The 27263-nt window shown below is 53.3% G+C and overlaps 2 protein-coding genes across 4 annotated transcripts; both read left to right on the top strand.

Annotated features, from left to right (window-relative positions):
• Nucleotides 1–1252: 1252 nt before the first annotated feature.
• On the top strand, nt 1253–2559 carry UBB (ubiquitin B). Of its 3 annotated transcripts, none has more exons than XM_066562023.1 (2): nt 1253–1363; nt 1791–2559. In XM_066562023.1, the coding sequence occupies exon 2, from the start codon at nt 1797–1799 to the stop codon at nt 2484–2486; it is 690 nt and encodes a 229-aa protein (XP_066418120.1). In that variant the 5' UTR covers nt 1253–1363; nt 1791–1796; the 3' UTR covers nt 2487–2559. The 3 variants fall into 3 exon arrangements, with proteins under 3 accessions (XP_066418120.1, XP_066418119.1, XP_066418118.1); XM_066562022.1 differs by having other exon boundaries at nt 1264–1368; XM_066562021.1 differs by having other exon boundaries at nt 1272–1402.
• Nucleotides 2560–5744: 3185 nt separating this feature from the next.
• SCARB1 (scavenger receptor class B member 1) lies at nt 5745–26769 on the top strand. Its single transcript, XM_066562331.1, has 12 exons — nt 5745–5945; nt 9621–9778; nt 12023–12164; nt 12606–12809; nt 12960–13055; nt 13585–13697; nt 15515–15681; nt 16280–16398; nt 17437–17510; nt 18336–18387; nt 18825–18971; nt 24906–26769. The coding sequence occupies exons 1-12, from the start codon at nt 5826–5828 to the stop codon at nt 25026–25028; spliced, it is 1515 nt and encodes a 504-aa protein (XP_066418428.1). The 5' UTR covers nt 5745–5825; the 3' UTR covers nt 25029–26769.
• Nucleotides 26770–27263: the final 494 nt, after the last annotated feature.

The raw sequence follows: 27263 nt of genomic DNA, 5'->3' as shown, positions 1-27263 counted from the left end.
ACACTTCTGGAATGTGCCCTGCATGTGAATGTAAGAGACAGTTTGTAGTAAGAGGCATGCAGTAATAGACTTTTTGCCACAAAACACTTTCCCATGTGCCTTTTTGATGATTTTCTGACCAGTCCTAAGTACTCACCTTGTAACTAAAAGAACAAGCTTAACATTATTAAGCTTAACATTATTATTCATTTTCCGCTGAGGAAAGACCTAAACCTGGAAGGATTCTCCAATTTTTGATGTTTGTACATTCTCAATGCACAGCATCAGCCACGGACCACTGAGAAGTAACCAAAAGACTTCTGTGTTTGTCTTTTTTTCCATCTAAATGACCGAGTGTTTGAGATTATTATCATACTACAGCTGTGGTGAGCGTTAATACAAACACAAAGCAGAAGAGGCCAAAGAGCTCCCCAGAGCATTCCCCTCCATGTGTCAAGCAGACACAGACACTTTTCCTCAAACCACAAAGCTTTTGCTGGACCTCTGCCCCTTTCCTGCTGGTAAGCAGCCCTGGGTGTTATCAGTGTCCCTCCCATTTTCCTTGAGCGCTGCCAAATGAAGGATTTTGTGGGCAAATCGAGCCGAATGGCACTGCCTGAATCTTGCAGACAAAGCTCCATTCTGTTCCCAGCTGTTGTTTGGAGTTGCTGTGCAGTTTGGGTTCTCTCACACAGAAATAACACTCGAGGCGTCCCTCGGGATAAAGGGAACTTCTTCCCTCAGGAAATCCCTCATGGTGTGGCCGCGGGCAGAGCCGGCCCTCACCTTGCCCTAGGGGTAGAAGCCAAGGAGGTGTTTATCAACCAGGGGCACTATTGCAGGGTTTAAACCCCTGAATATAATGAAACTTTTTATGTTTTATATAAATAATACTCGAGGCGTCCATCGGCATAAAGCCACGAACTCCTTCCCTCAGGGACCCCCTCACGGTGTGGCCGCGGGCAGAGCCGACCCTCACCTTGCCCTAGGGGCAGAAGCCAAGGAGGTGTTTATCAACCAGGGGCGCAATTGCAGGGTTTAATCCCCTGAAGATAATGAAACTTTTTATGTTTTCTACTTTTAACGTGCGGCTGTGTCTCCCAATTGGGGTCACTGAGATGGCCCAGCCGTGGCCCCGCTCCGGCGGCTCCAGGCCGGGTTTTCCCGCCGCTCCCCGTCCCGCGCGCGGCAGCCTCAGAGCATCCGCGCGAGGCGCCGATCCCTCCGCGCCGCTCGGCCACGCTGCCCCCACACCCAACGCAGGAGAGCGGAGGCGCGCAGCGCGAGGAAAATAGTGCGCAGCGGAGTGATCCGAAGGCGGGGGCGGGGCGCCGGGGGCCATATAAGCACCTAGCGGAGGGATGCGTGGCGCAGTTGGAGCTGGGTGAGGTTTGTGCTGTCGGCTTGGCCGAGCGGCGCCGCGGTGAGAACTGGGCGGGGGAGGGCCTAGATACGGGCTGGGCGTCCGGGCTGAATGGAGGGGTGTGTGCGCTGAGGAACTGCGGCTGGGGGCGATGGCGGACAGTGATGGCGGGGGGAGGGCTGGGACGTTGCCTTCCCCTTTAACGGCAGCACCGCGAGGCGGTGGCGGGCGAGGGCCGGGCCGAGCGGCCACGGGCAAAATGGCGGCCGCGCAGGCGCAGCGGTGCTGCAAGATGGTGGCGAGCGCGCGCCCCGGGCGGGAAGGGCAAGTGGGTGGAGACCCCGCCCCTCTATGGTTGTGGGCGGGGCTTGTGCTGTAACAACGGACGGGGCGTAGCCCCGGATGCGGGGAGCAGTTCCTAAAGCACGGGGGGTTTTCCCTTTTCTAGGGAAAAATGCAGATCTTCGTCAAGACCCTGACTGGCAAGACCATCACCCTTGAGGTCGAGCCCAGTGACACCATTGAGAATGTCAAAGCTAAGATCCAAGACAAGGAAGGCATTCCCCCTGACCAGCAGAGGCTGATCTTTGCTGGCAAGCAGCTGGAAGATGGCCGTACCCTGTCCGACTACAACATCCAGAAAGAATCCACTCTGCACCTGGTGCTGCGCCTGCGGGGTGGCATGCAGATCTTTGTCAAGACCCTGACTGGCAAGACCATCACCCTTGAGGTTGAGCCCAGTGACACCATTGAGAATGTCAAAGCCAAGATCCAGGACAAGGAAGGCATCCCTCCTGACCAGCAGAGGCTGATCTTCGCAGGGAAGCAGCTGGAAGATGGCCGCACCCTGTCTGACTACAACATCCAGAAAGAATCCACTCTGCACCTGGTGCTGCGCCTCAGAGGGGGCATGCAGATCTTCGTCAAGACCCTGACTGGCAAGACCATCACCCTTGAGGTTGAGCCCAGTGACACCATTGAGAATGTCAAAGCCAAGATCCAGGACAAGGAAGGCATCCCTCCTGACCAGCAGAGGCTGATCTTTGCTGGCAAGCAGCTGGAAGATGGCCGCACCCTGTCCGACTACAACATCCAGAAGGAATCAACTCTGCACCTTGTCCTGCGCCTGCGCGGTGGTAACTGAACCAGCAGCTGTTGCTTCCAAATAAAGGTTCCCTGCACTTGTTCATTCCAATAAAGCTGTTGCATCTGTAAAAGTCTGTGTCCCATGTTACACGAGCAGCCGTTCGTGACATTGCCCAACCCCAGGTTTCTAATAAACAATAATTACGTAGCTTTCCACAGACAAAGGAGTTGCAAAACTGCCTTATGCAAGCAAGGCTTCCACATTCCTGGTGGTTGTAATTAATTCCTCAGCTGGGCTTTTCCTGGGGTTGTATAAGTGCTCTGATACCTGGCTGCAGCTCAGGGCCCGCCGCAGATGTCGTGCAGCTGTGGTGTTGTGTAAGCAGGGATGTGCAACGGGGAGCTGTGGATGCTCCCCAGTCCAAGGGCTTTGAGATAGCTCTTGGTTGCCCAGCAACTGCCCTTATTTTGGGATTAGTGGAGGAACATCAAAAGGGTGATCCTGCAGCTCGGTAACAGGATGGTCCTGCAGCCCTTGGGCTTGGGAAGTGTAGATCTCATCAGTTATGGGGTGGACTTGTTTTTTTTGTCAAGCTTAATGGCATTAAGCAAGCAGTAGTTTCAGATGTACTTATTGGAAACATGAATGTGCTTCATTCCAGCTGTGTCCCAAATGGAAATGCTGCTGAGCTGAGCTGTCACAGAGCAGTTCCTCTGTGCTGCAGAAGCCCTGGCAAAAGGGAAGTTGCTTCTGCAGTATTCGTGGGGGTTGCAGGCAGGGCTGATGAGGAGTTAACCGTGGCTGTGCTGGGTGTGTGGAGAGGAAAAGGGAGAGTGATACAGAAATGCTCTTTCCAGGAGTGGGGACATGGACTCAGTCCCTGTGGAAGGGGATGTGGTGGGAGCTCAATAATGGTCTCAGCTGGTGGCTGCTTCAGGGGGCACAAAGGGATCTTACACTGCCTGGGTGGGGAAGCAGGGTGTGGCTCCGGTAACACCAGTTCCTTTCGCTAATCTGCCCTGTACAGAGCAAATTCAGAGCACCAAGATCTGTGATGTGCCAGAGAAAACATTTCAATGCTAAAGAGCTAAATCCTGTGTGGGTGGGTGCTGGGGCTGTGCCATCCTGGACATCCTGTTCTCCCCCACAGGAGTGCCCCGGGCTCTGCCCACGCTGCCCCGGCTCCTGAGCTGAGCCCCAACAACTGCAGGGAGCAGCTGGCCATTGTGTGGGCCTTCTGTCCTCTGGGACAGCAGAATTCCCAAACTGAGCACAGCTCCTTAAACACACGTGCAGGGGATGCTGTCTCTGGAATGCAGGGAGCATAACTGCAGTGGTTCTGATTTGAAGGCACCTGACTGCCATTGGGGAGAGCTGCAGGAGGACACAGGGTGTTTGATGAATGTCAAAGCCTCCACAAATGACTACATAGCCATGCTTTAAGAAATCCTTTTATTTTCAACGTCTCAGTAAAAACCCTTTTCAATGTCCTGTTTAAAAACCACGATGCTGTAATGGCCTGGAGCAGGCTGCAGCCAGGCAGAGCAGCAAGCCTGGAGGAGAAACCTGTGCTGTGGCCTCATGAGCAGGGTCAGCCTCTGTTGACCACACAGGAACAGTGTGAAGTTGTGCCAGGAGGGTTGGAATGGGTGTTAGGGAAAAGTTCTCCCACAAAGGGTGGGCTGGACAGACATCCTGGGGCTGGCCACAGCAACAAGCCTGCCACACTCCCAAGATGAGTTTGGACAACACTCTCAGGCACATGGTGGGATTTTGGAGCTGTTCTGTGCAGGTTTTTGACTGGATCCTCGTGGGTCCCTTCCAGCCCAGCACATTCTACAGTTCTGTGACCTCTGCAGGGTTTGAGGAACCTCAAGGCTCAGTGTGGCAGTGCCAACGCTTCAGAGGCAGCACCCGTGAGCAGAGACCACAGCTGGGGTGGGATCAGCCATGCAACAGCAAAATCTGATGAGAACAGCAAAGCTGCTTGTCAGCTTTAGGGGAGTCTTGTTCTAACCGTGGCAGAACACGCCGTTCCCAGAGATCTTCTCAGGTCGTTTTGTTCTGCATTGCCTCAGGGAATCTCCTGGATTTTATTGTGACATTTTGGATTTGAATTCCTTTCACAGCGTTTCTTTGTAAAAGAATGTCTTTATAAAAGCAAATCCAGTGCCTACTTTGTGCTGTTCTGAAGGCATTGCTGCTGGGAGAGGGGCCCATCCCACAGTGGAGACCAGCCAGGATTGAACAGAGACATTGGTTAATTGATCTGGTAATTAAACAGAGGCAACTATCAGGGTAAAAGGTTTAGAAGGGAAAAAAAAAGACCCAGTTAAGGGTAAAGATACAAATGCAAATGTTCCACTGAGGTGGGGGCCCATGGCAGGAGGCAGGTCCTGTGCTGTGCTGGGCCCTGCCTGGTGGCAGCCATGAGATTGTCCCCTCTCTTCATGCAGGTCAGTGTGTGGCAGGTGGAAGCACTCCAGCTGCCAGATGTGTTAGCTCAGCTGGGACAATGGGATGTTGCACATGATTGATTTAAAACAGCCTGTCACAAACTGGACTCTTTATTTTCTGCTGCCTTCTAGATGTATCTGGGGATGAGTCTCAGTGAAGCTTTTATTCAGGGCCATGTTCAGATGCACAAGATGGACAAAAGACTCAGTTTTTTGGAAAAGCAGAGTTGGGTTAAATGTTAAAACAGAGGCAGGTTAATGGGTGATGGATGTTTCCTCCTCAGGCAAGACATACATATATATACATATACACATGAATACAAACACATTTATGTATTTTTTTTTGTCTAGTGACAGAACAAGAAGGAATGGCTTCAAACTGGAAAAATAGGTTTAGATCAGATACTAGGAAAAAAATCTTTACTGTGGCAATGGTGAGGCACAGGGACATATTCCCAGAGCAGCTGTGGCTGCCCCTGGATCCCTGGCAGTGCCCAAGCCCAGGTTGGGCGGGCTGGGAGCAGCCTGGAGATGTCCCTGCCATGGCAGGAGTGGAGATGTCCCTGCCCATGGCAGGTGGATCGAGATAATCTTTAAAGTCCCCTCCAACGCAAACCATTCTATTCTACAATTGCATGACTGAGGGATATTTTATCTATCTATACATTTATTTATATATTTCCTCTCAGTATTTTACCGCTTTGCCCGTTTTTCCGCGCTCACACACGCGTTTACATTGACGCTCGCTTTCCCTTTCCCGTCGCGGGGGGTGGGGCGTGGCTGTGGGCGTGGCATCCCGCCACCAGCCCCGCCCCGTCCGGCACGGCCCCGCCCCCTCAGCCGGGCCGGGCCGGGCCGGGCCGCGGGGCCCTCCATAAAGCGGCGGGGCCCGCTCCTCTCCTGGGTCCGCTCCGCTCCCGGCTCCCAGCTCCGCCCCGCCATGGCCGTGGCCCACCGCAGGCTGTCCGTGGGGCTGGGGCTGGCCGGGCTGGCCTGCGCGCTCCTGGGGGGCTGCCTGCTGCTCCTGGGGCCGCACATCATCCGGCAGCAGGTCATCAAGGTCAGCGGGGCGCGGCGGGGGCTCCGCTCGGTGCGGGGTGCGGCGCGGAGCGGGATGCGGTGCGGGGTCGCTGACAGTGGAGCTGGAGGGTGCGCTGGAGGCCGTGTGCGGTGCGGTGCGGGGCGAGGCTCCGTGCGGAGCTCGGAGCGGTGCGAGGCTCGGCTCGGTGCGGGATGTGGTGCGGAGCGGGGTCGGTGCAGGGGCCCAGGGGGATGCGCTGGAGGCCGTGTGCGCTGCGGGGCTCGGTGCGGGGCTCGGTGCGGTGCGGCCGGTGGCCGGAGCCGGTGCGGGCTAGGGCTGGTGCGCCTTTCCCTTGTGCAGTGCCGTCTGGAGAGCCAAGCGCTGGAAGAGGCAGCGTCGCTGCTGCAGCTCCGAGCAGCCTCGGGCTCTTCCTCTGGACAAAATGCGGGTTTGGGGTGTTCCACCCTTGGTGACAGTAAATGTGCCCGGAGAGAGCAGGTGAACCAGCCCTGGGCTCTTTGCATCACTGAGATTAGCTGGGGATGCCGTGCTTGGCAGAGCATCACCCTCAGCACCGACACTTCCTCCCTTGCCTCCTGCCTCCACCTGCAGCGCCAGTTATTCCTTTCATAAGTAGATGAGCACGCTGCCGGGCTACACGTGAGATGCTTTCCCAGCTGGAAACAGGAGCTCTCCAGAGGAGCCCTGTGCACGGAGCAGCCTCCAAGTTATCCTCTCTCCTTCAGAAATAAGTCCTTCAGACTGAAAGCCTGAAGAGTTGCTTCTCTGAGGACCTGTTTTATCCACAGGATAGGTCCTGAGGCTGGAGAGGGTTTGTCCCCAAAATGTGGGGCTGTGGATGGGGTTGTTGCTCTGTTCAGTAACTCTGGAGTTTTATGAGCCAGCACTCCTGTCCCTGCTGCTGGGACACCTGCTGTAATGTAGAGCTCATCCCCACATTTAGCCAAACGTTTTTCTCCCTGTCCAAGGCAGGGATGCGCTCCCTGCCTTGGCCTTTCTCCAAGCTTCCACCTACCCAGGTCAGCCCCTGAAAATCTGCTTCTGATGAAAGAGGTGAACAAACACCTCATAGCCAATGGCTGGCGCCACGCGTGGCGCAAAGGCTCTGCCGAAAATGACCTACTTAAACTCACCCCTTGCAAGGGCAGAGCCACACAGCCCTGTGCATCAAACAGCAGAAAGCCTTTGTTCAGCTTCAGGACATCAGGAACTGGTACCTGCAAATAAAAGGCTGAATGGCCCCTGCAGGGCAGAAATGACACTTCTCGTGCAAAAGCCTCTCTGCCCTCTTTTTAGCTAATCCTGATATTTTCAACCTAATTAGCTAAGTTCTGATAATTTGCAATGAGAACAGAAGATGAAGAAAAGATCAACCCTTGTTTCTCCTCCCTTCATCTCAAGCCCTTGGTCTCCCCATCTTCAACATGACACAAAATTACCCTGAGCTCCTTTTTTTTTTTTCTATTTCACATTAAGCCTAATAACTGAGTGATGACAGGTGATGAGAAACATTCAGGTCCTTACTGAAACTCCTGGGTTGGCCTTCAGTGTGGGTAAGAGGAGCTAGAAGGGCTGGGGTTGGGCAGGTAAAGGCTGGTTTGCCCATCCTGGCCTCCTGAGCTCTGTCAGGATGGTGTATCCCGATGGAAAAGCACTTATGGTGGTTGTTACCAGGATATCTTTGGGTGAATTCTGCAGGGAAAGCAGGGAGCTTGGAGCCTACCCCATCTGCACTGGGCTGCCTGTGGGGTTGGCCCTGCAAAACCTGGGGAATTTTGCTTTTCTGGGAGCATCTGGAATGGCACAGACCTGCACACGGTGAGGCTGCACCAGCTCATCCCTCTGCTCCCCTTGGGAGCTCGGATGCTGCCCTGGGAGCAGGAGCAGCACGGTCCTTGCCGAGGTAGGAGGGTGCTGAGAGGATGTGGAAGGTGAGGTCTGACCTGACACCCAGCTGAGCTGCTCCTCCCAGTCTGCAGGGCAAACCTCAGCTCAGTTTTACTGAGCAGGGTGCCTCCCTGCCTCCTGGAGAAGCAGGATTTGGATGCTGTGCTGGAGCTGCTGCTCTCCTGGCCCCGTCTGGAGCTGATGGGCAGTAACCAGTTCCTTTCAGTTCCTCAGGAACAAAGATCAGCCTGGTCAGGAGGGGTCAAACAACTCAATGACCCTTTGCAAGCCATCTAGTTGACAAATACTGTGCTTTTATTTCAGACATATGACCGTGTTTGTTTTGACCTAAAAATAGCTTAATTTAAAGCTCTTTTACCCCGTTGTGGGGATCTTAGGAGCCCCTGAGGAGTACCTTGAGCTGGTGAGCCAGGTGGGGAGGGAGCTGGGAAAGGCAGCAGGGAGCTGGGATGTAGCTCCATCGGACTGGGTGCCTCTTATAAAAGTAAATACATATGCAACAAGTGGTCGAGGGAGTGCAAGACAGAGCAAGCAGCTAAAGGAAAGGAGATGTTCTTGATCATAAACCATTTGATGCTTGGGAATCAGGGTTGTAAAGCAGACTCGATAAAAATCCGCCCTATTTACTGCTCCTTTGCCATGAAATCCTTGAGGCTGGCAAGTGGTGGTGGGAAGGGTTTGCTAGGTTAGATGGGTTAAACAGCATTCTGGAGATGTGTTCCCAGGGATTGGGGTGGATGAGTGGCTTGCAGGGGCCTGCTGCTCACAGGTAGCTCAGCCTTGCCATAAAATTCCTCAAGAGAGAACAGGTGGTATGGGAAAACCTCTGGCACCTCAACCCCCTGTGTCAGCAAATATGTGCACAGTGAGGTGGAGCTGCTCCAGAGCAGGGGCTGTGGAGCTGCTGAGCTGCACCAGCACAAAGCCCACATCCCTCCTCCTGTTCATGGATCAGCCCCACTTTCATAATCTGCCTGGGTTACCTAAGCAGGGATCTGTGCTCCCAGGAGAAAAGATTGTGATGGAACACATCCAAAGTGGGTGTTCAAGAAGGAACTGGCTCTTGCCCTCCTGCAGCACCCTGGAGGCAGGGAGGGAGTGGAGGCAGATGTGCCCTTGGACCAGCTCTGAGCTGGGGAGGGCTTAGGGTATCTCTGAACTCCTGCAGGCATTTCCCAGCACGCAGGACAGTGATATGGGAACAGGACTGTGCCTTGCCTTTGACCTGCCTCCTGATCAGCTGTGAGTCAATGCAGGCTGGCAGCTGAGAGCAGGCAGGGGTGTCCTGGACTGTACTGCCTTGCCATCCCAGTTCTCCATCTTCTTTTTGGGAATCTGGTGGGCTCTCCCTGCTGGTACCCAAGCAGTTGTGGGGATAGCTGTGCCAATTCTTGCTTGCTTTTAGCTGTGTGGAGCTGCAAACCCCCGAGCAAAGGCCTTTGGGACAGACAAGTAAAACGTGCAGAGTAGTGAATAATTCAGAGCCAAGCTTGCAGCACATCAAACACTTGGAAACCCTGTGGGCAGGATTAGGAAAGTTAAGCCTGAATAAATAAGCCAGCAGACATCCTGGCTTCTAAGCATAAACCTGATGCTTCTGCACGCACAGGATTTCTCACTGTATATCAGCTGGGTTTGTCTGCCAAAAACACCTGGATCCTCTGGAGAGCATCTGTACCTGCCACCTTCAGCTGTGCCTCACACTGGGCTGGGGGTGGATGTGTTCACCTGCAGCCACAGAGCCCAAATGTTGTGTCCCTTTATTATTTTTTTTTTGCCTTACAGAACGTCAGGATCGACCCCAGCAGCATCTCCTTCCAGATGTGGAAAGACATCCCTGTCCCTTTCTACTTGTCTGTGCATTTCTTCGAGGTGCTGAACCCCAAGCAGGTCCTGCGGGGACAGAAGCCAGTGCTGAGCCAGCGTGGGCCCTACGTGTACAGGTCAGGTGCCACCTGTGCCCCAGCCTGGCATGAGCCTGACCTGTGCTGCCTGCCAGGCTGCTGCCTGGCTTCCCTGGCAGGAGGACATGGCATCAGCAGGCTCACTGAGAGCCCAGGGGCTCGGGGTTTGGAAGGGACCCAGATGTGCTCGGGGTTTGGAAGGGACCCAGGTGTGCTCGGGGTTTGAAGGGACCCAGATGTGTTCTAGTTGCTCTGATCTTGCTAAAGACACAGGCAGGTTGGTAGGTGCTCCACTGAGTTGTGGAGCTCAGCCTTTTTCTGGGGCTTGTTGAGCAAGCAGACCTGGGCTGATAAAGTCCAAACATGGGTATGAGGGGTGTTGGTGTAGTGGTGGGTGACCCTGTCTTCAGAGTGCTCTTCTTTTATCTTCACTGTGCATTTAAGAGCCCAGCTCTTGAGCTGGAGTCGCCTCAATATCAAATTTATGGGCCAGCCTAAGTCCTTATCTAACATGATACCTGAACATGCCCAACTTGAGTGCTCTGCTCATGGGAGCCAGCATGGAGCACTACCACTGGGTCAGGCCCACACACAGCAGGACTGGGCCTGTTTGAGGATGCTGCCTGAAGCCCCAGATGCTTCTCAGCACCTGAAAGTGATTGATGTTGAGTTGAGTGTGTGAACTCTGCCATGAGCAGTGATCTTCAGTTTATTAGTACCTACAGCAACCGGGTGAGGTTGAACAGCAGCCTAAGCAAGCTCATGTGGGAAGCTTACTGGTTAATCCAAAGCTGTTTGAGCGGTGTGGGGGGACACCTGCAGTATGTATGTGCCCTTGTTTGCCCTGGCCTTGCCAGGTCCTCCCCCTGTGGTTCTGTATGTTGCCATTGCATTGCTCTCCTGGCTTGGGAAAAGCTTCACTTGCTGTAAATAAGAATAAACAAAGGGGCAAAGCTTATTAGTGTCCTTGTGTTCCTGCTGAGCAAGATTAGTGCCCTTCCCTAATGTGGGCTGTAAAACAGAGGCTCCACAGTGGAGGACTTTGTTTTTGCTGGTGAGCCGAGCTCCAGCTCCTCCAGGAGCAGTAGCAGGGCTGTGATGCTGGGGACAGAGCCCTGCAGCCCCCCTGTGGCGTGAGCTCTCAAGTCCACAGCACTGGGCTGGTGCCTTGAGAGGCTGCCTAGAACAGAGGCTGGGCAGAGTTAAATTAATAAAGCAGAGATTTATTAAAAGGCCTTCAAAGGATGCACCTTGGGCAGTGCAGGAGCTCAGCCAGGGCTACACCCAAGCTGGACAGCATTGTCTTGAGTTTTCACACTTTTATGAGTTTTGGTCCATTTCCATATTGGGTTAATTGTCTGATTCCAGCTCCAGGTTGTGCAGTCTCATCCTCCCAGGTTGCTCCCCTCCATTCCCTGCTGATTGCACTTTTTGGGCTGAAGCTGCAGTGGTGTCCTTGGTTCTGGGGCTGGAAAAGGATTGTTCTGTGGGACTGAGGAGAGGAAAAGGATTGTTCTGTGGGACTGAGGAGATGAGGAAAAGGATTGTTCTGTGGGACTGAGGAGAGGAAAGGATTGTTCTGTGGGACTGAGGAGATGAGGAAAAGGATTGTTCTGTGGGATTGAGCTGTGAGGAGAGCTGCTGACACTTTATATGGCGTTCAGAAATGCACACTGACACAGTACAGAATCTGGAAAAGAGGAAAGCTGGAAGGCATCAGGCAGTGTGCAGGACCTGAATGGATGGCCTGAAGCCCTGAGGAGCAGCAGGGCCATGATGCTGTGTGGAGGCTGCCCTGAAGCCAGGAGCCATCCCATCTGCTTGGGAGCAAACCCCTGGTGGCACAAGGGGCATCTTGGCCGCTCCTCTCCTGCGTGCAGCTTCTTTTGGTGTGTGGGTTCTGTGGCTCTGCATGCCTGGACACCTCTCTGGTGTGCCTGGGCTTCACAGTGGCTCTGGGTGAAGCAACAGAGGGGGTTTACAGTTTTGTCTTCAATTTCTTGGGTAATGAGTTGGGAAAGAGCACTTTGTGTCTGCAAGAATCCAACCTGTCAGGGGTGCCTGGCTCTTGAGCTGCCCTCTCCTCCTGCCAGACCCTAACCCTGCTTGGGGTGGGGGGTTTATATCTGCTTTATATCTGTTCCCACACTGCCTCCCCAGCTGCCCCATGGCTCCTCACTGGGCTTTGGTCTCCCCCAGCAGCAAGCCCAGGCCTGTGCAGCCCATTCTGGCTCGAGGGGCTCTGCCTGGGGGTGGTTGTCATGATCTGCCATCTCTTTGCAGGGAGTACAGGGTTAAAACAAATATCACGTTCCATGACAACGACACTGTTTCCTACCTGGAGTACCGGCACTTTTTTTTCCAGCCAGACCTGTCCAATGGCACAGAGGATGAGTACATTGTTGTGCCAAACATCATGTTGATGGTAAGTGCTTCTTGCCTGGATGGGTTCCACCTTCCGAGCTTGCAGGGAGGGTGGTGATAGCCAGCATTGAATTACTGAACTACACTTTCTTGTAGGGCTTGGGGCTGATCAAGCAATGAGGTGGTTAAGCTTATGTAATGCAATTTTCTGCTTTGTGGGTGTTAATTGTTCTGTTAGGCTGCTGCTGTTCCAAAACCAGAGTGTGCAGAGCAGCTGGTCTTGAGTCTGCGGCCTCATCTGAGCATCCTGTGGGGAAATCAAGCCTGTGAGCCCTCAACTGCTTTCTTCCCCAGCGAGGAACAAATGAAGAACCTCAGTCTGCCCAGAGCATTCCTCTGAGGCTATGGATGGGAGCAGCAGAACGATTTGGGTTAACACCAAAAATGCTTCATCTTTGCTAAAGATGGGCCTCTCATCGCAGACATTTGTTTCCTTTCTCAGGGAGCAGCTGTGATGGTGGAAAAACTGCCAGATTTTGTGAAGCTTTTGCTGAGTGGAGCCCTGGCTAGCCTGAAGCAGGAGGCGTTCATGAACCGCACCGTGGGCGAGATCATGTGGGGCTACGAAGACCCCCTGATAGATGCAATAAATATGATTATTCCTGGCCTGCTCCCTTTCAAGGGGAAGTTTGGATTATTCATGGATGTAAGTGTTGGTTGGGAATGCCAAAATCCCAGCAATATTGATCTTGGGGTAGCTCAGACACTGAGCTGAGCAGAAGCTGATGGGGCAGCCAGAGTCAGGCACGTGTTGTGTGCAGGAGATTAAACAATCATTCCTTCCTTCTCTCTGCAGTTCAACAACTCCAACTCGGGGCTGTTCACAGTAAACACAGGCATGAACGACATCAGCCAGGTTCACATGGTGGATTCATGGAATGGGCTCAAGAAGGTGAGAGTCTGGCAGCCAAGCTTGAATAATGGGGAGTGCCTGATTAAAGCAGGGTCAGCTGAAAGCTCTGGTGTAAAGAAAAGTTTCTACAGGACTTCAAGTGCTGCAATTTCTGTTTCAGCAAGTTGCCAGGAGGCAGCCATGTGGCAAGGGGCTTTTCAGGAAGCAGTAAATTCATCTCCTCATGGGTTTTTCACTTGCACTCCCTTGCAGTGTTGTTGGGGCTGGTTGCCTCTAATGGTTGGAGTCTCAGGCTCCTGTGGCCTCTGTTGAAGGTGTTAAATGCTCTTGTTTTAAAGGATGCTTTACTCTTTCCTTGTGGAATTCTGCTCCAAACTAAAATCAGCTGAATGTAGGATCAGGGCAGGGGGATCTTGTCCATCAATTGTTTGGCTCACAGAATCATGGAGGGTGGAATACATGCTTAAGATAGGAAAGAATGTTGGTGCTGCTGTGGAAGCAGCATGGGGTGGTGGACATTCCATGCAGCTCATCCTTCTGAGTTCTCCTCTCTCCACCTGTCCCACAGGTGAACTACTGGAGGAGCAGCCAGTGCAACATGATCAACGGGACAGCAGGGGAGATGTGGCCACCCTTCATGTCCCCAACCTCCCTGCAGTTCTACAGCCCTGATGCCTGCAGGTGAGGCCACAGCTGCCAGCCTGTCCCCATGCAGGTGACAGGACAGGCTGCACCTGCCCTGCACACACAGAGGGCTCAGGAATTGTTCCTGTAGCTAAAGGTCAGCTACAGTTGGGGTCTGCATTATCTCTGAGCTTTGCAAACAGAGTAGTTGTCTCATTGTCAGCATCTTGTGGTGTCCATAAATACCTTCCAGATCACTGGACATGTCCAGCTTGCCCAGTTTAATCAGCACAAAAGAACCAGATGTGGTTATCTGATGTGGATAAGATGTGGGCAGTTAGAAGGAGAAGTAAGGGTTGTCAGAGGGAAATGGAACTGTAACTGCAGAACTTTCAGCTGACTGGACACTTGGAGAAATTATGGCTGGGAGGAAATTCATGCTGCCATTTCCAGGCTCTTTCTTCTTTTTTTTTTTTTCTTTTTCTTTTTTTTTTTTCTCCCTCTTGCTTGTGTAAGACACCCTGACCTTAGCTAATCACCCAGGGGTTAAAGTACCCCTCAGAGCCAGCCTGTGTCCCTGTGCCTGGAAGGAGGGAAGCAGGCACAAAACCCTTGTCCCTGGCCTGGGAAGACAGTGTAATTCCAGCTTTGTAGATAGTGCTGCAAAACAAGCAAGTGCTCACGTTGAACAGAGAACAATGAGCAGTGAACAAACAGCTGAGCTGGGAACAGCACAAGGGTTTCTCTGCACAAGGGATATCAGCAAACACCAGAGTGACCTGGAGACAGGAATCGACAGGGAAGTTTACCTGTAGCTGGAGTTTAAACACATACCTGTTCCTGTTTGGGGACCTCTGGAACAGGGCATGCTTCCAGTGAAGGGGAGGAAACCCAGCTTGGTTTCTTGTTGGCACAGGAGTTTCCTGTCACACAGAACTGTGGGGAAGTGGCTCAGCTTCTCACACAGTGCTGTGTCTCCTCCCCAGACCTCTGCCTCAGCCTCTGTTGCCACTCACACCCATCAGCTGGGCTCAGAGCATTCCTGCCTCTGCTCTGTGCACATGAAGTGCAGCTGATGCTGAGAGGCAGCCACCAAGGTTTTGTCCTGCTGCTGGGCTGCAGCAAGCTCTGCCTCCTCACTGGGAGGTGAGCAGAGCCAAGAGGCCCATCTGTAACTGCTGAACATGCCCTGAACCCCCCATCCTTGCTCCCAGCACGAGGAGGGACCATTCCTCTGTGGGAATGAGCATCCCCTTGGCCTGCTCAGGCTGTCCTGGCAGCCCACTGTCACCCATTCTGTGATTCTCTGATCCCTGCAAGCCTCACTCAAGTGTGAAGGGAGCAAATTTTTGTCCTGGAAACTTGCACCAAACCTGGCCAGCAATATTGCAGCACAAAATCAACAGTCTCTAGTAGGATGAAAAAAAATCTTGCTGTGTCACGTAGGGAAATTTTCCACTGCCTTGGAAGTCTGCTGCTGGAGTGGGCCTGCAAAAGAGATTTATCCAGTGTCCCTGCCCTGTAACGGAGCACCTCAGAGCCAGGGCTTGCATAAAGTGGGTATTATCTCTTGGAGAGCAGCCCTGGGGATTACTGCATGCCTTTAAACAAATCTCACCTGGATAGAACAAACAGGCTTCTTAAAAGCCTGTGGTTTCTCTCCCTGACTAGTCCTGACCAACCCTTTGGATGTGCTTAAAACATGGAAAGCAAAAGGTTTAAATCCTCATTCCCCGAAGCACTGCCGAGGCTTTATCTTGATCTCAAAGTCTAAGTTACATTGCAACTGCATCTTATCCAGGCAAGATAAGAACCCACAGCTGTGCTGGGAGCCTGTTGGCCAATGCTGATCCCTCTCCCCTGAACCATTGCAGATCCATGACGCTGGTGTACGAGCAGGCTGGGCAGTTCCAGGGTCTGCCCACCTTTCGCTTCGTGGCACCCAAAACCCTCTTTGCCAACGGCACAGACTACCCACCCAACGAGGGCTTCTGCCCCTGCCTGCAGTCTGGCATCCAGAACGTCAGCACCTGCAGGCTCAGTAAGTCCTTTCCCCCATCCTGGCTCTCCTTAATGGCCCAACATTAAATTTGAGATGCAACAGAAGCTTGATTGTCTGGAAAAACAGCTCTAGTGCCTCCTGGGATGCTGAGAAGTACTGGTGGGCTCTCTGCACTCCCACAGGTCTCTCAGCAGTGAGGGAAAGCCCTTGTGCCTGATCTTCAGTGCCCAGCCCTGTGAGAGCCTGGCATTTGTGGGAATACAAATACCCACGGGGTACAGCGGGAGCATTGCATCCCCTGGGCGGCTGGGGGGAGCAAGGAGGAGGCAGCCCACACAGCTCCCAGATTAAATGTTAGCTTTGGACACTGAGTGTGTGTGTGACAGGCCAGACTGGGTGTCCCTAACTGGTGTCTGGGCACAGGAGGTGCCGTGGCATGGTGGTGGGACAGGGTAGGTGGTCCTGAACCCTCCCAGGTCAGTGGAACAACCGGCAGGGAGGGAGGGGGCGGAGGTTACTGGCTGAGAGGAGAAGTTATAAAATCCTGTCCAGAACAAGTACTGCAAGGCCTTAAAGACCTCAAAAAAAGCTTTTAGTTGGGTGTGGAGCAGCTTAAGATGCCTTTAATCTCCCCCAGATGCACCGATGTTCATTTCCCACCCTCACTTCTACAACGCCGACCCGTCCCTGGTGAACGCGGTGGAAGGCCTGCACCCCACCAAGGAGCAGCACGGGCTTTTCCTGGATGTGCACCCCGTGAGTGAGCCCCCCCAGGGTCCCCCCTGACCCCAGGGACCAGCCCAGCCCGGGGGGGACCCTGCCATCAGCCGAGTGCTGGCACCACTCTGCTCTCGTGGCGCTGATCCCAGCAGGTTCCAGAGTGCAAAGACTGGCAAGGGCATGTGCAGATAAAAATGTCAAAGCCATAAACTAATTGAATAATTAGCCTGGCTTCTAGAAAATTGCAGAACTAATTATAAACATAATTGTTTCGATAAGCACAGTGAAACTCTCTCTACTGACTCAGGCCTATAACACCAGGAGGTGTATCTGGCAGCAGCCCAGCTCTGCCCCAACTCTGCCAGTGCACATTGCCATGAGAAATGGCTGGCAGAGCCTGAGGACCACGCTGTGCCTCAAGCTGGCACCTCCATTTCTGGGCTGGCACCTCCATTTTTGGGCTGGCTTCTTCCCCTCTCTCAGCCTGCCCATCTGGAACTGCTTTTGCACTGGGCTGCTGCTGTTACACCCCTCCTGTACCCCAGTGTGAGGGTGAAGTCACCACTCCAGAGAGGTGATTTGGGCTGTCCTGAGGTATCCCTGTCCCAGCTGCTGATGGCAAAGGGACTTTGAGATTTTCCACCCACAGCCTGTGTTGTGTGAGGTCAGTTTTTCTAAATGTTCAGTGATACTTGCTCAAGCAAAAAAAAACTATTTCCCTCTTGAGGTGAGGTAAAGTGTGTGTGTTATCTCGACATTGGGTTATGACTGCTTTTCTTATCGTAGTTATGAAAATCTAATTAAGTTTATTACAGTATCAAACATCTCCTGATAACAGTACAGTTAACTGTGTTTTTATCTAGCTGCAGGCTGCTGACTACAAACAGGGACGGTCCAACAAAATTCTCTGCTTGTAAAAATGTGTTGCAAAACTGCAGAGTCATGAGGAACCAATGTCTTAATGGGTGTCAACATGACCAGCTTTGAAGTGTGATGTTTTTCATGGGCTTGGAATGTTGGACAGGGTCTGTTGGTCCCAAGAAGTCACTGATGAACTGTTCCCTTCCTCTGCAGATGACAGGCATCCCCATGAACTGCTCCATCAAGCTGCAGCTGAACCTGTACATAAAGCACGTGTCTGGTATCATGTAAGTGCTCACCTCCCAGAAATGTCCATCTGCCTTCCCTGAGCAGGGAGTTCTGCTGGTGCTGAGCTTGCTGCAGAGTTTACTCTCTGCAAAGCTTTACCATGGGCAGTTGTCCCATTGCTGGAGCCAGCTGGCTCCTGTTGAAACATCAGCCATTGCAGTGACCACAAATTCCATCCCTTAGCAGTGCAGAGGGTGGCTGCCTGTTTGCTCAGCTGGGGCAGTGTCCCTGTCCCTCCTCACCAGACAGCTGAGGGAGGGACTGTTCCTCCTGCAGGGGCAGGAGCTGTTCTCCTCCACTGTGCTGCCTCTCAGGAGAGGCAAACCCACTCTGTCTGTGGGGTAGAGAGTGAAACCTGTGTCCGCAAGGCACTTCCAGCTCTGTGAAAGCAAACAGGACCAGACTATGTGGTGCCAGATGTTAAATGCCAGCAAGGGTGGGAGTGTGCTCTTGCTGCTTGGGCTGAGGGGCAAAGCCCTGCAGAGAGCCCCCATGGTGCCCCCCAAGTGACTGAGACAGGAGCTTTAGAACTTGAGCATTCTGCTTCCCTGAGTTCCATCTCCCTGGAGCGCAGCTTTGGGATGGCACTTCCCAGGCAGTTAAACCCCCATGGAAGCACAAGCTCTGCTCCTGCATGGAAAGCACCTGGTCCCCAAGGTGGGAGCAGCTCACTGGAGCAGCAGGGATTGCCACCCCCTCATGGTTTCCTGGCCACTGTCAGTCTGTCACACGTGTCCCCTCAGGAAGAATTGTGCTGCTAATTGTCACCTGATCAACCATAAACCTAAGCTTGTGTTTCTTTTTTCATTTTCTTCCCCCCCCAGTCAAACAGGGCAGATTAAGCCCGTGGTCCTGCCGCTGCTGTGGTTTGCAGAGGTGAGCTGCCTTCCTCAGCCTGGTTCTGCAGGGCCTCTCCTGCTTCCCCATCACCCAGTGCTGGGGAAACTCCACTTTGCATAAAGCTTTAAGCCAGCCAGACTAATTAAGCACCAGCAGAAGGCTTTTCAATACTTGGCTGTGCCATTAATCCCTCTGAGCTGAACAAACCCTGCTCTATACTTGGTAAATCTCTGGCTCTGCCCTAGATGTGGGGTTAAGTGGGGCCCTGGACAGAGCTGCCAGCATCCCTGTCCTCCTGTGGGCCTGGGAGTGCAGCCTCTAGCTGACTCCTGCTATTCAGTAAAAGCTTTTAGCTTGGCTGAACCTTGCATAAATTCCCTAATTTATGCTGGGAGGTGGTGGGAGAGGAATCATTCAGCTGGTCTCAGCCTGGATGGAGGGAGATGCCACTGACAGGTTGCTTTTTTGGGCAGAGTGGATCCTTTGAAGGCTCAGTGCTGAAGCAGTTTTACACCAACCTGGTGCTGCTGCCCTTGGTGCTGGAGTACCTGCAGTACATCCTCCTTGGCCTCAGTGTCCCTCTCATTGTCTCAGCAGCTCTCCTGATGGCAAGGAGGAAGGTAAGACCCTGCAGGTGCCTGTGGGAAGTGCTGTCAGTCAAATCACACTCAATCAGAGGCTGTAGTTTGGGCTGCCAATCTAACCTGTCTGAGGAAACACTGGCTGATGCCACCAACAATCTCCTGCTGGTGCCAGGTGCCAGCAGATAGCAGCAGAGCCATCTAGAAACTGGGCTGCAAATAGGTAACATGAAGCACTTCTGGTGTTTTTGGTGCACAGCAGTAATGGAAGTGGCTGCCTGGAGGAGGAGGAGGTATTTCTCAGCTCACCCAGCTAATGGAGGAGCAATTCTAGTTTATCAAGCCAGCCTCCCTAGAAGGCAGCAGCAGGTCTGTGCTGTTGCACAGATCTGCATCCCTGCAGGCTCCCAAGCGTTTTTCCAGTCAGAGCAGAGCCTTCTCCAGAGGATGGAGCTGTTTGAACACAGCCTGTTAATGAAATGCAGTTGCTGTGTTCTTGCAGAGGGGACACAGCCACTGTGGCTGCTCCTCAGCCCAGCACAGATTCTGTGTTTCCTTGGAACACCCTTGCTGTGCAAGCTGCTCCAAAGAGCTCTGTGACCGTGTTCACAGGGATCCCAGGATGAGGGAAGAGACCAGGAGCTGACTCCATGTTTCAGAAGGCTGATTTATTATTTTATGATATCTATTATATTAAAACTATACTAAAAGAATAGAAGAAAGGATTTCATCAGAAAGCTAGCTAAGAATAGAAAAAGAAAGAATGATAATAAAGGCTTGTGGCTCGGACAGAAAGTCTGAGCCAGCTGGGCTGTGATTGGCCATTAATTAGAAACAACCACATGAGCCCAATCCCAGATGCACCTGTTGCATTCCACAGCAGCAGATAACCATTGTTTGCATTTTGTTCCTGAGGCCTCTCAGCTTTTCAGGAGGAAGAATCCTAAGGAAAGGATTTTCCATAAAAGATGTTTGTGACAGAGCTCTGGAAGTGAAACCCTCAGAGCCTTTGTGGGTCTGGGCTTGCTGAGAAGTGAAGCTCTTGGAAGCCTGCTGGGAGCTGGGCTGTGGGGCAGGCAGTGGGGTGAGGCTGAGCTGAGCTGTCAGGACTGAATATGGAACAGCCAAAACACTCAGTGCAGGTCTGTGCCTCTGGCTCCACGGTGATCTGGTGACACTGAGCTCTCTGCCAGCTTTAGTTCTGCCAGGAGGGGTCTAACTTCTACCCTAACCCTGTATCAAAGGGAGCTGATTTAGCTCTGCACTGCAGGTGGCTTAGGCTGGCTCTAAAGCTGCAGAGGTGGAGAGGCTGTTGTGGGGATAAAAGGCAGCTCTTGGGATGAGAGCAGGATGAGGGCAGCCTGCGTGAGGGGATGAGAGCAGGATGAGGGCAGGATGAGGGGCAGCCTGCGTGAGGGGATGAGGGCAGCCTGTGTGAGGGGCTGCCTCTACCCAGCTGCTTCTTGCCCTCCCTGGAACACTGATGCAAACCCACCTTACACAGTGCCAGGGTTCTCGGAGTACCACCTAATTGGATTTTAATCAAGTCTGCAATTACTTAAGTGACTTAAACACATGATCCCAAATCCCCTTGTTCCTCCACACACTTCCCTGCAGGTGGGAGTGATGCTAGGGCCCAGGAGGAGCCCAGAGCTCAGCACCAGGCCCTCTCTGTGCTGCCAAGATGGTCTGGGGTGAGCTGCTCCCCTTCAGCACATGTCAGTGGTTGCTGGCTGGCAGACAGGCTGCACTCTGCTGATGAGCCCAGGGGCTCTGAACAAGGGCTGGGCAGCTCTTTCTAACACCTTGTGCAGCCCTGAGCTGGCATTTCCTCACCCTGCTTTGTGCAAGTCTTAATTCCTGCTATCAAAGAGGTTTAGCCATGCTAGAAAGGGTCAGGGAGAAAAGCTGGATTTTTACTTGCTGAAGCCAGCTGAATATCTGCTTGTGAAATATCCCAAACCCAGGCATAAGCCAGCTGTATTTCTGTGCTCAGCCAAAAGAGTCATGCAGTGTTAGAACTAAAAATCAACAGCAGGAAGTGCCTGGCTACCTGGAAAGTGACTAAAAAGCCTCAATGACTTCCCAAATCTCTTAGAAAGCTGCACAACACATGAATGTTTCCACCTAAAGAGTAGGTAAGGGGTTGTAAACTGGAAGCCAGCGATTTGCAGCCAAGGTGTGTTCCTCATTTGATTGAAGTGTTGCTGATCTAGCTCTGATTGCTTAATCGTGCACAGTTCTGCCTCCCGAAGCCACAGGCGATGTCAGAGGGGACACTGAGCAGGGACATTGTCCCCACCTTCACGTGTCTGCCAGCGTGAAGGGCTCCCTGAACCCAGCTCCTCCCTGGCTGTCCTCTCTCCCTCTGGCTTCTGGAGGGAGCAGTGTGCTCTGAGGCCAGTGCAGATGAGGTGCTGTGAAACACTTAAATCTTAGTCTAGTTTATAGTGGAGCCAGTTTGAAATGCATCTGTTGGACTCACAGCTCTAAAAATGCATGATCTGGGTGTAAAATACCCCCAGGTGTTGTAGCCCCCTGCCACTGTGGCATAATGTGTGCTGACCCTTTCAAAAGGCAAACAGACCATTTTAAAACTGGCTTGACACTGAACAAAATCTTAAATAGGACTTAGCTTAATCTAAATTTTGAAATCTTCATTAATAACTAGATTCTAGTTGAATCAGTGATTTCTCAAATCTCCTCTGAAAATTGGAACCCTCATGAAACCCATGTCTGAGTGCACCATAAACCAGACTGATTGTCTTCTAGGAAAAATGCTCTTTATTTTGGAGTAGCAATAAAAAGAGCTCAGACAGTAATAAGGCAAACCAGGCCACCTCTGCCACAAAGCTGCCTCCAGTTAAGGGGACGGTGTTGCAGGAAGCCAGACTGTAGGTGGGTACTCAGTCAAGGTAACACACTTTTCTCTCCTCCTGATTTGATTAAACTTCACTCAAAACCAATCAAATGAAACCTTTTGCTGTTCACATCTCCCAGCCATGCCCTCTTGGCGAGCTCTGATGGAGCAATGTTGTCTCATGGCTTTATTTGGGGCAATTTAGATGTCTTAATACTGGCATTTAACCAGGTTGCAAGCACATGCTCTTATTGTTTCTCCTGGTGTACCTGATCTGCAGCCCTAATAATGTCAGCAGGGATCAGGGGAAAAGTAGGATTGGTGTGAGGAAATACTTTTCTTGCCTGTTTTCCCCCCATCTTTGAGCCCCAGAGGTAAGTTTATTTGAATGGGGTAACAGAGGTCAGTCCACTGGTGGGTGTCACCCCTCCCCTCCCCAGAGGAAGGAATTTCTGATGTATAAAATATCTGGGTTTGTATTACAGGAACACAAAGTCACTGAGTCGTTGAGGTTGAAGGGGCCTCTGGAGGTCATCCCCAATCCCTCTGCTCAGGCAGAGTCACCTAGCTCAGCACCATCTCCAGATGTCTCTTAAAGTCTTCAGGAGTGGAGATTCCCCAGGGCAACCTCTTCCTGTTTTTACAGTTTTCACAGGAAAAAAAGAAAAGAAAAAAGAAAAAAAAAAAAGTATTTCTTAATGTGCAGATGGAATCCCCTTTAGGTGTCCCTTTGCTCTTGTCCTGTCCCTGGACACCACCAAGAAGAGCCTGGCTCTGTACTTACAGCCTGCCTTCAGAACCTTGTTTCCAGTGCTGAGATCCCCCTGAGCCTTCTCTTCTGGGGGCTGGACAGGCCCAGTTCTCTCAGCCCCTGCTCACATGAGAGTCTCCAGTCCTAAAATCACTCCTGTGCTCCTTTGCTGGACTCTTCCCAGTAGCTCCATCTCTCTCTTGTGCTGGGAAGCCCAGAGCTGCACACAGTGCTCCATGTGTGGCCCCTCCAGCGATGAGCAGAGGGCCAGGATCACTGCAGGAGCTGCTGGCAACACTCCCAGTGCAGCCCAGGACTCAGCTGCCTGCCTTTGCCACCCAGCTCACCCTCAGCTCACTGTCCCCAAGACCCTCAGGTCCTTTTCTGCCAGGCTGCTGCAGAGCTGGTGACCTTTAGGGTGCACTGCTGGGTGGGGCTCTTCATCCTGAGTGAAATCCTTGTACATCCTCTTGTTGGACTTCATGAGGCTCCTTCCAGGCCCTTTCTCAGCCTGCTGAGGGCCCTCTGGTGTACCAGCCACTCCCCCAGGTTTTGCAGATCATTAATAAAGATTTTAAACAGGCCTGGACCCAGATTGACCCCTGGTGTACACTGATGGTTGCTGGCCTCCAACTCAGCTCTCTGGGCCTGGCTGTTCAGTTCTCAGTCCACCTCACTGCCTGCTCAAACAATCCCAACCCCATCAGCTTCCATGGAAGGTTTTTAAGGGAGATGGTGCCCAAAGCCTGGAGTGCAGGTAGACAGCACCCACTGTTCTCCCCTGGTCTGCCAAGCCACTCATTCCATCACAGGTGATCAAGCACAGCTGCCCCTTGCTGAAGCCCAGGGACTGCACTTGATGATTTAATTGTCCTTCATGTGCTGGGAGTGGTTCCTAGAATTACCTGCTGCATCACTTTCTGGAGCATGAAGGGAGGCTGGCTGGTCTGTGGCTCCTGAGATCCTTCTTGATCCTTTTCAAGATCTGCTTTCCTTCAGTCTTTGAGCCAGGACTGGTCAAAGACAGCAGGGAATGGCCCTGCTGTGACATGAGCCCCCTCATCCCATCTTGCTCCATGGATTTGTGCATGTCTAGGTTCCTTCATGTTCTCTGACCTCATCCTCTTCCACCAAGGGTGCAAATTCCTTGTTCTGGACTTTCCCCTGGTTTCTGGGGTCCCCTGCCTCATTCAGGCCCTCATGGTTCCCTTCTCTTTCCTTGGTCACCTGGGTACTCAGAGAAGCCTTTCTTGTCTGACATCCTTGGCTGGATTCAGTTCCAGTTGGGTTTTGGCTTTCCTCTCTTCATCCCTGCATGCTGGGAGAGTTTCCCTGTGTTCCTGCCAGGTTACCTGTCCCTGTTCCCACCTTCCACGTGTCTCCTTTCTGCATTTGTCTTTGGAGCTCCTGGTTCAACCATGTTGCCCTGCTGGCTCAGGATGCTTGTTAGGGTGGAGTGTTCTTCAGCTTGGAGGAGGTGACTCTTGAACATTAACCATCCTTTTTGCCCTGACTGCATCCCCTCACCCAGAGGTCTGTAGACACTTTTAGACTCATTAAGGTTGAAAATTCCTCCAAGATCCTCAAATCCAAACTTCAGCCAAGTGCCACCATGCCCAAAGAGTCTCCAGGTGTTGCTGGTGGTATCACTGGTGGAGCAGCAATGGGCAATGGTCAGAGGGTTAGAGAAGCATCACAGTCCCTCCACAACACCCAATCCATGTCCCCAGCCAGCAAAAGGCTCTGGGTGAGGGCCAGGTTGGTGTCCCTGTCCCCAGCAGCAGGAAGTGACCCAGTCCTGTCACCTGCTGCTTCCTCCTGAGGTTCTTGCATTAATTAGGGTCAGGGCCCACGGGATTTAGGGTCAGGGCCCACGTGGTCTGTTGGAGGGTGTATCTGGCTCCTGCTCAGCTCTGAGGGTGGTGAACCTGTTCTGTAGGTGTGTTTGGGTGAGGAGGAGCCATCCTGGTGCCGGAAGGCACCACCTTCCCACTTCCCAGAGGCTGCACCTGCGTTATCCCAGGAAGGAGCACTGCCTGTGTGTGCTGCAGCTCCTGCCTGGGCTCTCCAGGCTCTTGTGTCCCTCAGCAGAATGTCCCTGTCCCTTCCATCTTGGATGACTGTCCCACAGCTCCTGCACACAGCTCTTCAGGCTGGGTGCTCGGGTGGTGGTACAGGTGGGCAGGAATGGAAATAATCTGGTTTTGCTGAGGTGAGAGGGACAGAAAGGAGGCACAAAAATGTTCAGTGGAAGAAACGGGTCCGTGGCCGCTGCAAGAGGCTTGGGGTGTGCATGGCCTGGGTGGGGATGTGTGGCACTGCTGTGTGCGGCCAGGCTGTGACCTCTGTCCCTCCCCTGCAGAGAGGAGCTGCCCAGAAGAGCCCCCGAGCCCCCGTCAGGCCGAGCAGAGCCACCCCCTCCTCTGAGACCACCCCGCTGCTGCAGGACAGTGACAGCCCCGGGCAGCACGGAGCCCAGGCGTGAACCAGCCTGGGACACCCTCCTGCTGGGACAGCTCCTATGGGGACAGCTCCCACGGGACACCTTCCTGCTGGGACAGCTCCTATGGGGACAGCTCCCACGGGACACCTTCCTGCTGGGACAGCTCCCACTGGGACACCTTCCTGCTGGGACAGCAACAGCCCCGGGCAGCACGGAGCCCAGGCATGAACCAGGACAGCCCTGGGCAGCATGGAGCTGAACCAGCCTGGGACACCCTCCTGCTGGGACAGCCCTGGCCAGCACAGAGCCCAGGCCTGAGCCAGCCTGAGATAGCTCCTGCTGGGACAGCTCCTGGTGGGACACCTTCCCATGGGGACATGGATCCCACTGGGACACACGTCCCACTGGGACAGCTCCCACTGGGACATGGATCCCATGGAGACAGCTCCCACTGGGACATGGATCCCACTGGGACATGGATCCCACTGGAACATGGATCCCACTGGGACAGCTCCCACAGGGACATGGATCCCACTGGGACATGGATCCCACTGGGACATGGATCCCATGGGGACAGCTCCCCACAGGGACACGGATCCCACTGGGACAGCTCCCACTGGGACACGGATCCCACTGGGACATGGATCCCACTGGGACATGGATCCCATGGGGACAGCTCCCACTGGGACACGGATCCCACTGGGACATGGATCCCACTGGGACATGGATTCCACTGGGACAGCTCCCACTGGGACACGGATCCCACTGGGACATGGATCCCACTGGGACATGGATCCCACTGGGACAGCTCCCACTGGGACAGCTCCCTCTGTGACACAGCCATGCTGCAGGTGACACCACATCAAATCCCCGGAGCCCTCTGGAAGGTGAAGTCCTGGACAGCTCAGCAGAGATCCTGTACAGCACAGCACAGCAAAGGCGGGGATGGTCCTGCTGCTCAGCATTCCTGCTCATCCAGAAACCTCAACACAGTGTTCAAGAACCCTTTTGTCCTCAAGGGCCAGCGTGAGCCACTGCCCTTCTCTCCGGTGGAATGAAGGAATGAAGACCGTTGCTGACTGATCTGAGAAGTTATTTGCAATTTAAAACTGCCTACTGCTAGGGATAAAAGGCACTTTAATGGCAGCCTTTAAAATAAATGAAGTTTGTATAGGTGGCACTGATGGGATTTAGTGATCTTTTTAAAAGCCACTGTTCATCTCACCAAATGGGGCATGCTGTCCTGGAGCCACTCACAGTTTTATTGCCACTTGATGTCACTGCACTGTGCTGCAAATAATTTCTGGGGGCTGTCACTCCAGTGATGTCTCTTCCCACAGTACCTGGAGCCTGCCTGGGGTTGCTGCAGCCTCTGCACGTGTTGGGGAGCAGTGGTGCCTTTGAGAGCCCCAGTTCTGTGCCATGACCTTGTGCTCCACAGCCATCCCAGCTCTCAGCCCTGCTGCTTCATCTCTCCTGGCTCTGGGTGCCTGTGTGAGATGAGCCTTGGCAGGAGCTGGGGGTACATCTGAGCTGTCACTCAGCTCCTGGCAGCTGTCCCTGATGCCTGCTCAGCCATCTGGAATCAGCTCCTCTGGCCGTGGGCACTGGGGGGCACTGGGGGGCACTGGTCACCCTGGCTGGCCATGGGGAGGGGGAGGCTTGGCCCTGTCCTGGTGTGTTAATGAAGATATTTGTGCTTTTGAGAAGCAGGAATATGTGCAATCATGGAAGTAACAATGTCCTTAAGTGGGGTTTGATTAAAGTATTGCAGATTTCTGAACTGGTGTGTTGGGTGACCTGGGGCTGGATCTCACCTGGGGCTGGGTGGTCTTGGGCCACACTTTGGTGGGGAGGAACCCATGGCCACTGCTGCTGGGTTATCTCCGTGGCACAAATTCCCTCTGAGAGTGATCCTTAAACTGCAGCTGTGAGCTCGCTCTGGCCTTGAATCCGGGTGTATCCATGGGGAAAGGAGCCGGGAGTGGGAACATCAGAGGGTGCAGCAGCAATAACCACGCGTGGGCTCCTGTGAGAGGCTGTGACGGCATTACGGTGCGAATTGCAGCGAGACACGAATAAAGCGCGGGGACAGCGCTCTGAGCAGCAGCCCTGGCGGGTGTTTTTGGGGGTTTTGCAGAAGATTACGGGACAGGAACGGGACCGGAGCTTCTCTCTCTGAGCGCGCTGCGGCCGCGGCTCGGGAGCGCTGCAGCACCGCCGGGAGCCGCCGGAGGGCGCTGTGGGGCCACGGACACTGCGGGGAGAGGGGGACGG

This window comes from Molothrus aeneus, chromosome 18, assembly GCF_037042795.1.
Source record: "Molothrus aeneus isolate 106 chromosome 18, BPBGC_Maene_1.0, whole genome shotgun sequence".
Lineage (NCBI taxonomy): Eukaryota > Metazoa > Chordata > Aves > Passeriformes > Icteridae > Molothrus > Molothrus aeneus.
Note: the sequence above shows the minus strand (reverse complement) of the source record. Positions and strands in the feature narration are given on the sequence as shown.

Coding starts and splice junctions, on each gene's coding strand:
- SCARB1 (XM_066562331.1), top strand. CDS start 5,826: ATGGCCGTGGCCCACCGCAGGCTGTCCGTGGGGCTGGGGCTGGCCGGG. Junction 18,388..18,824: donor CGCTGCTGTGGTTTGCAGAG/GTGAGCTGCCTT, acceptor TTTTTTGGGCAG/AGTGGATCCTTTGAAGGCTC. Junction 18,972..24,905: donor TCCTGATGGCAAGGAGGAAG/GTAAGACCCTGC, acceptor CCTCCCCTGCAG/AGAGGAGCTGCCCAGAAGAG.
- UBB (XM_066562023.1), top strand. CDS start 1,797: ATGCAGATCTTCGTCAAGACCCTGACTGGCAAGACCATCACCCTTGAG.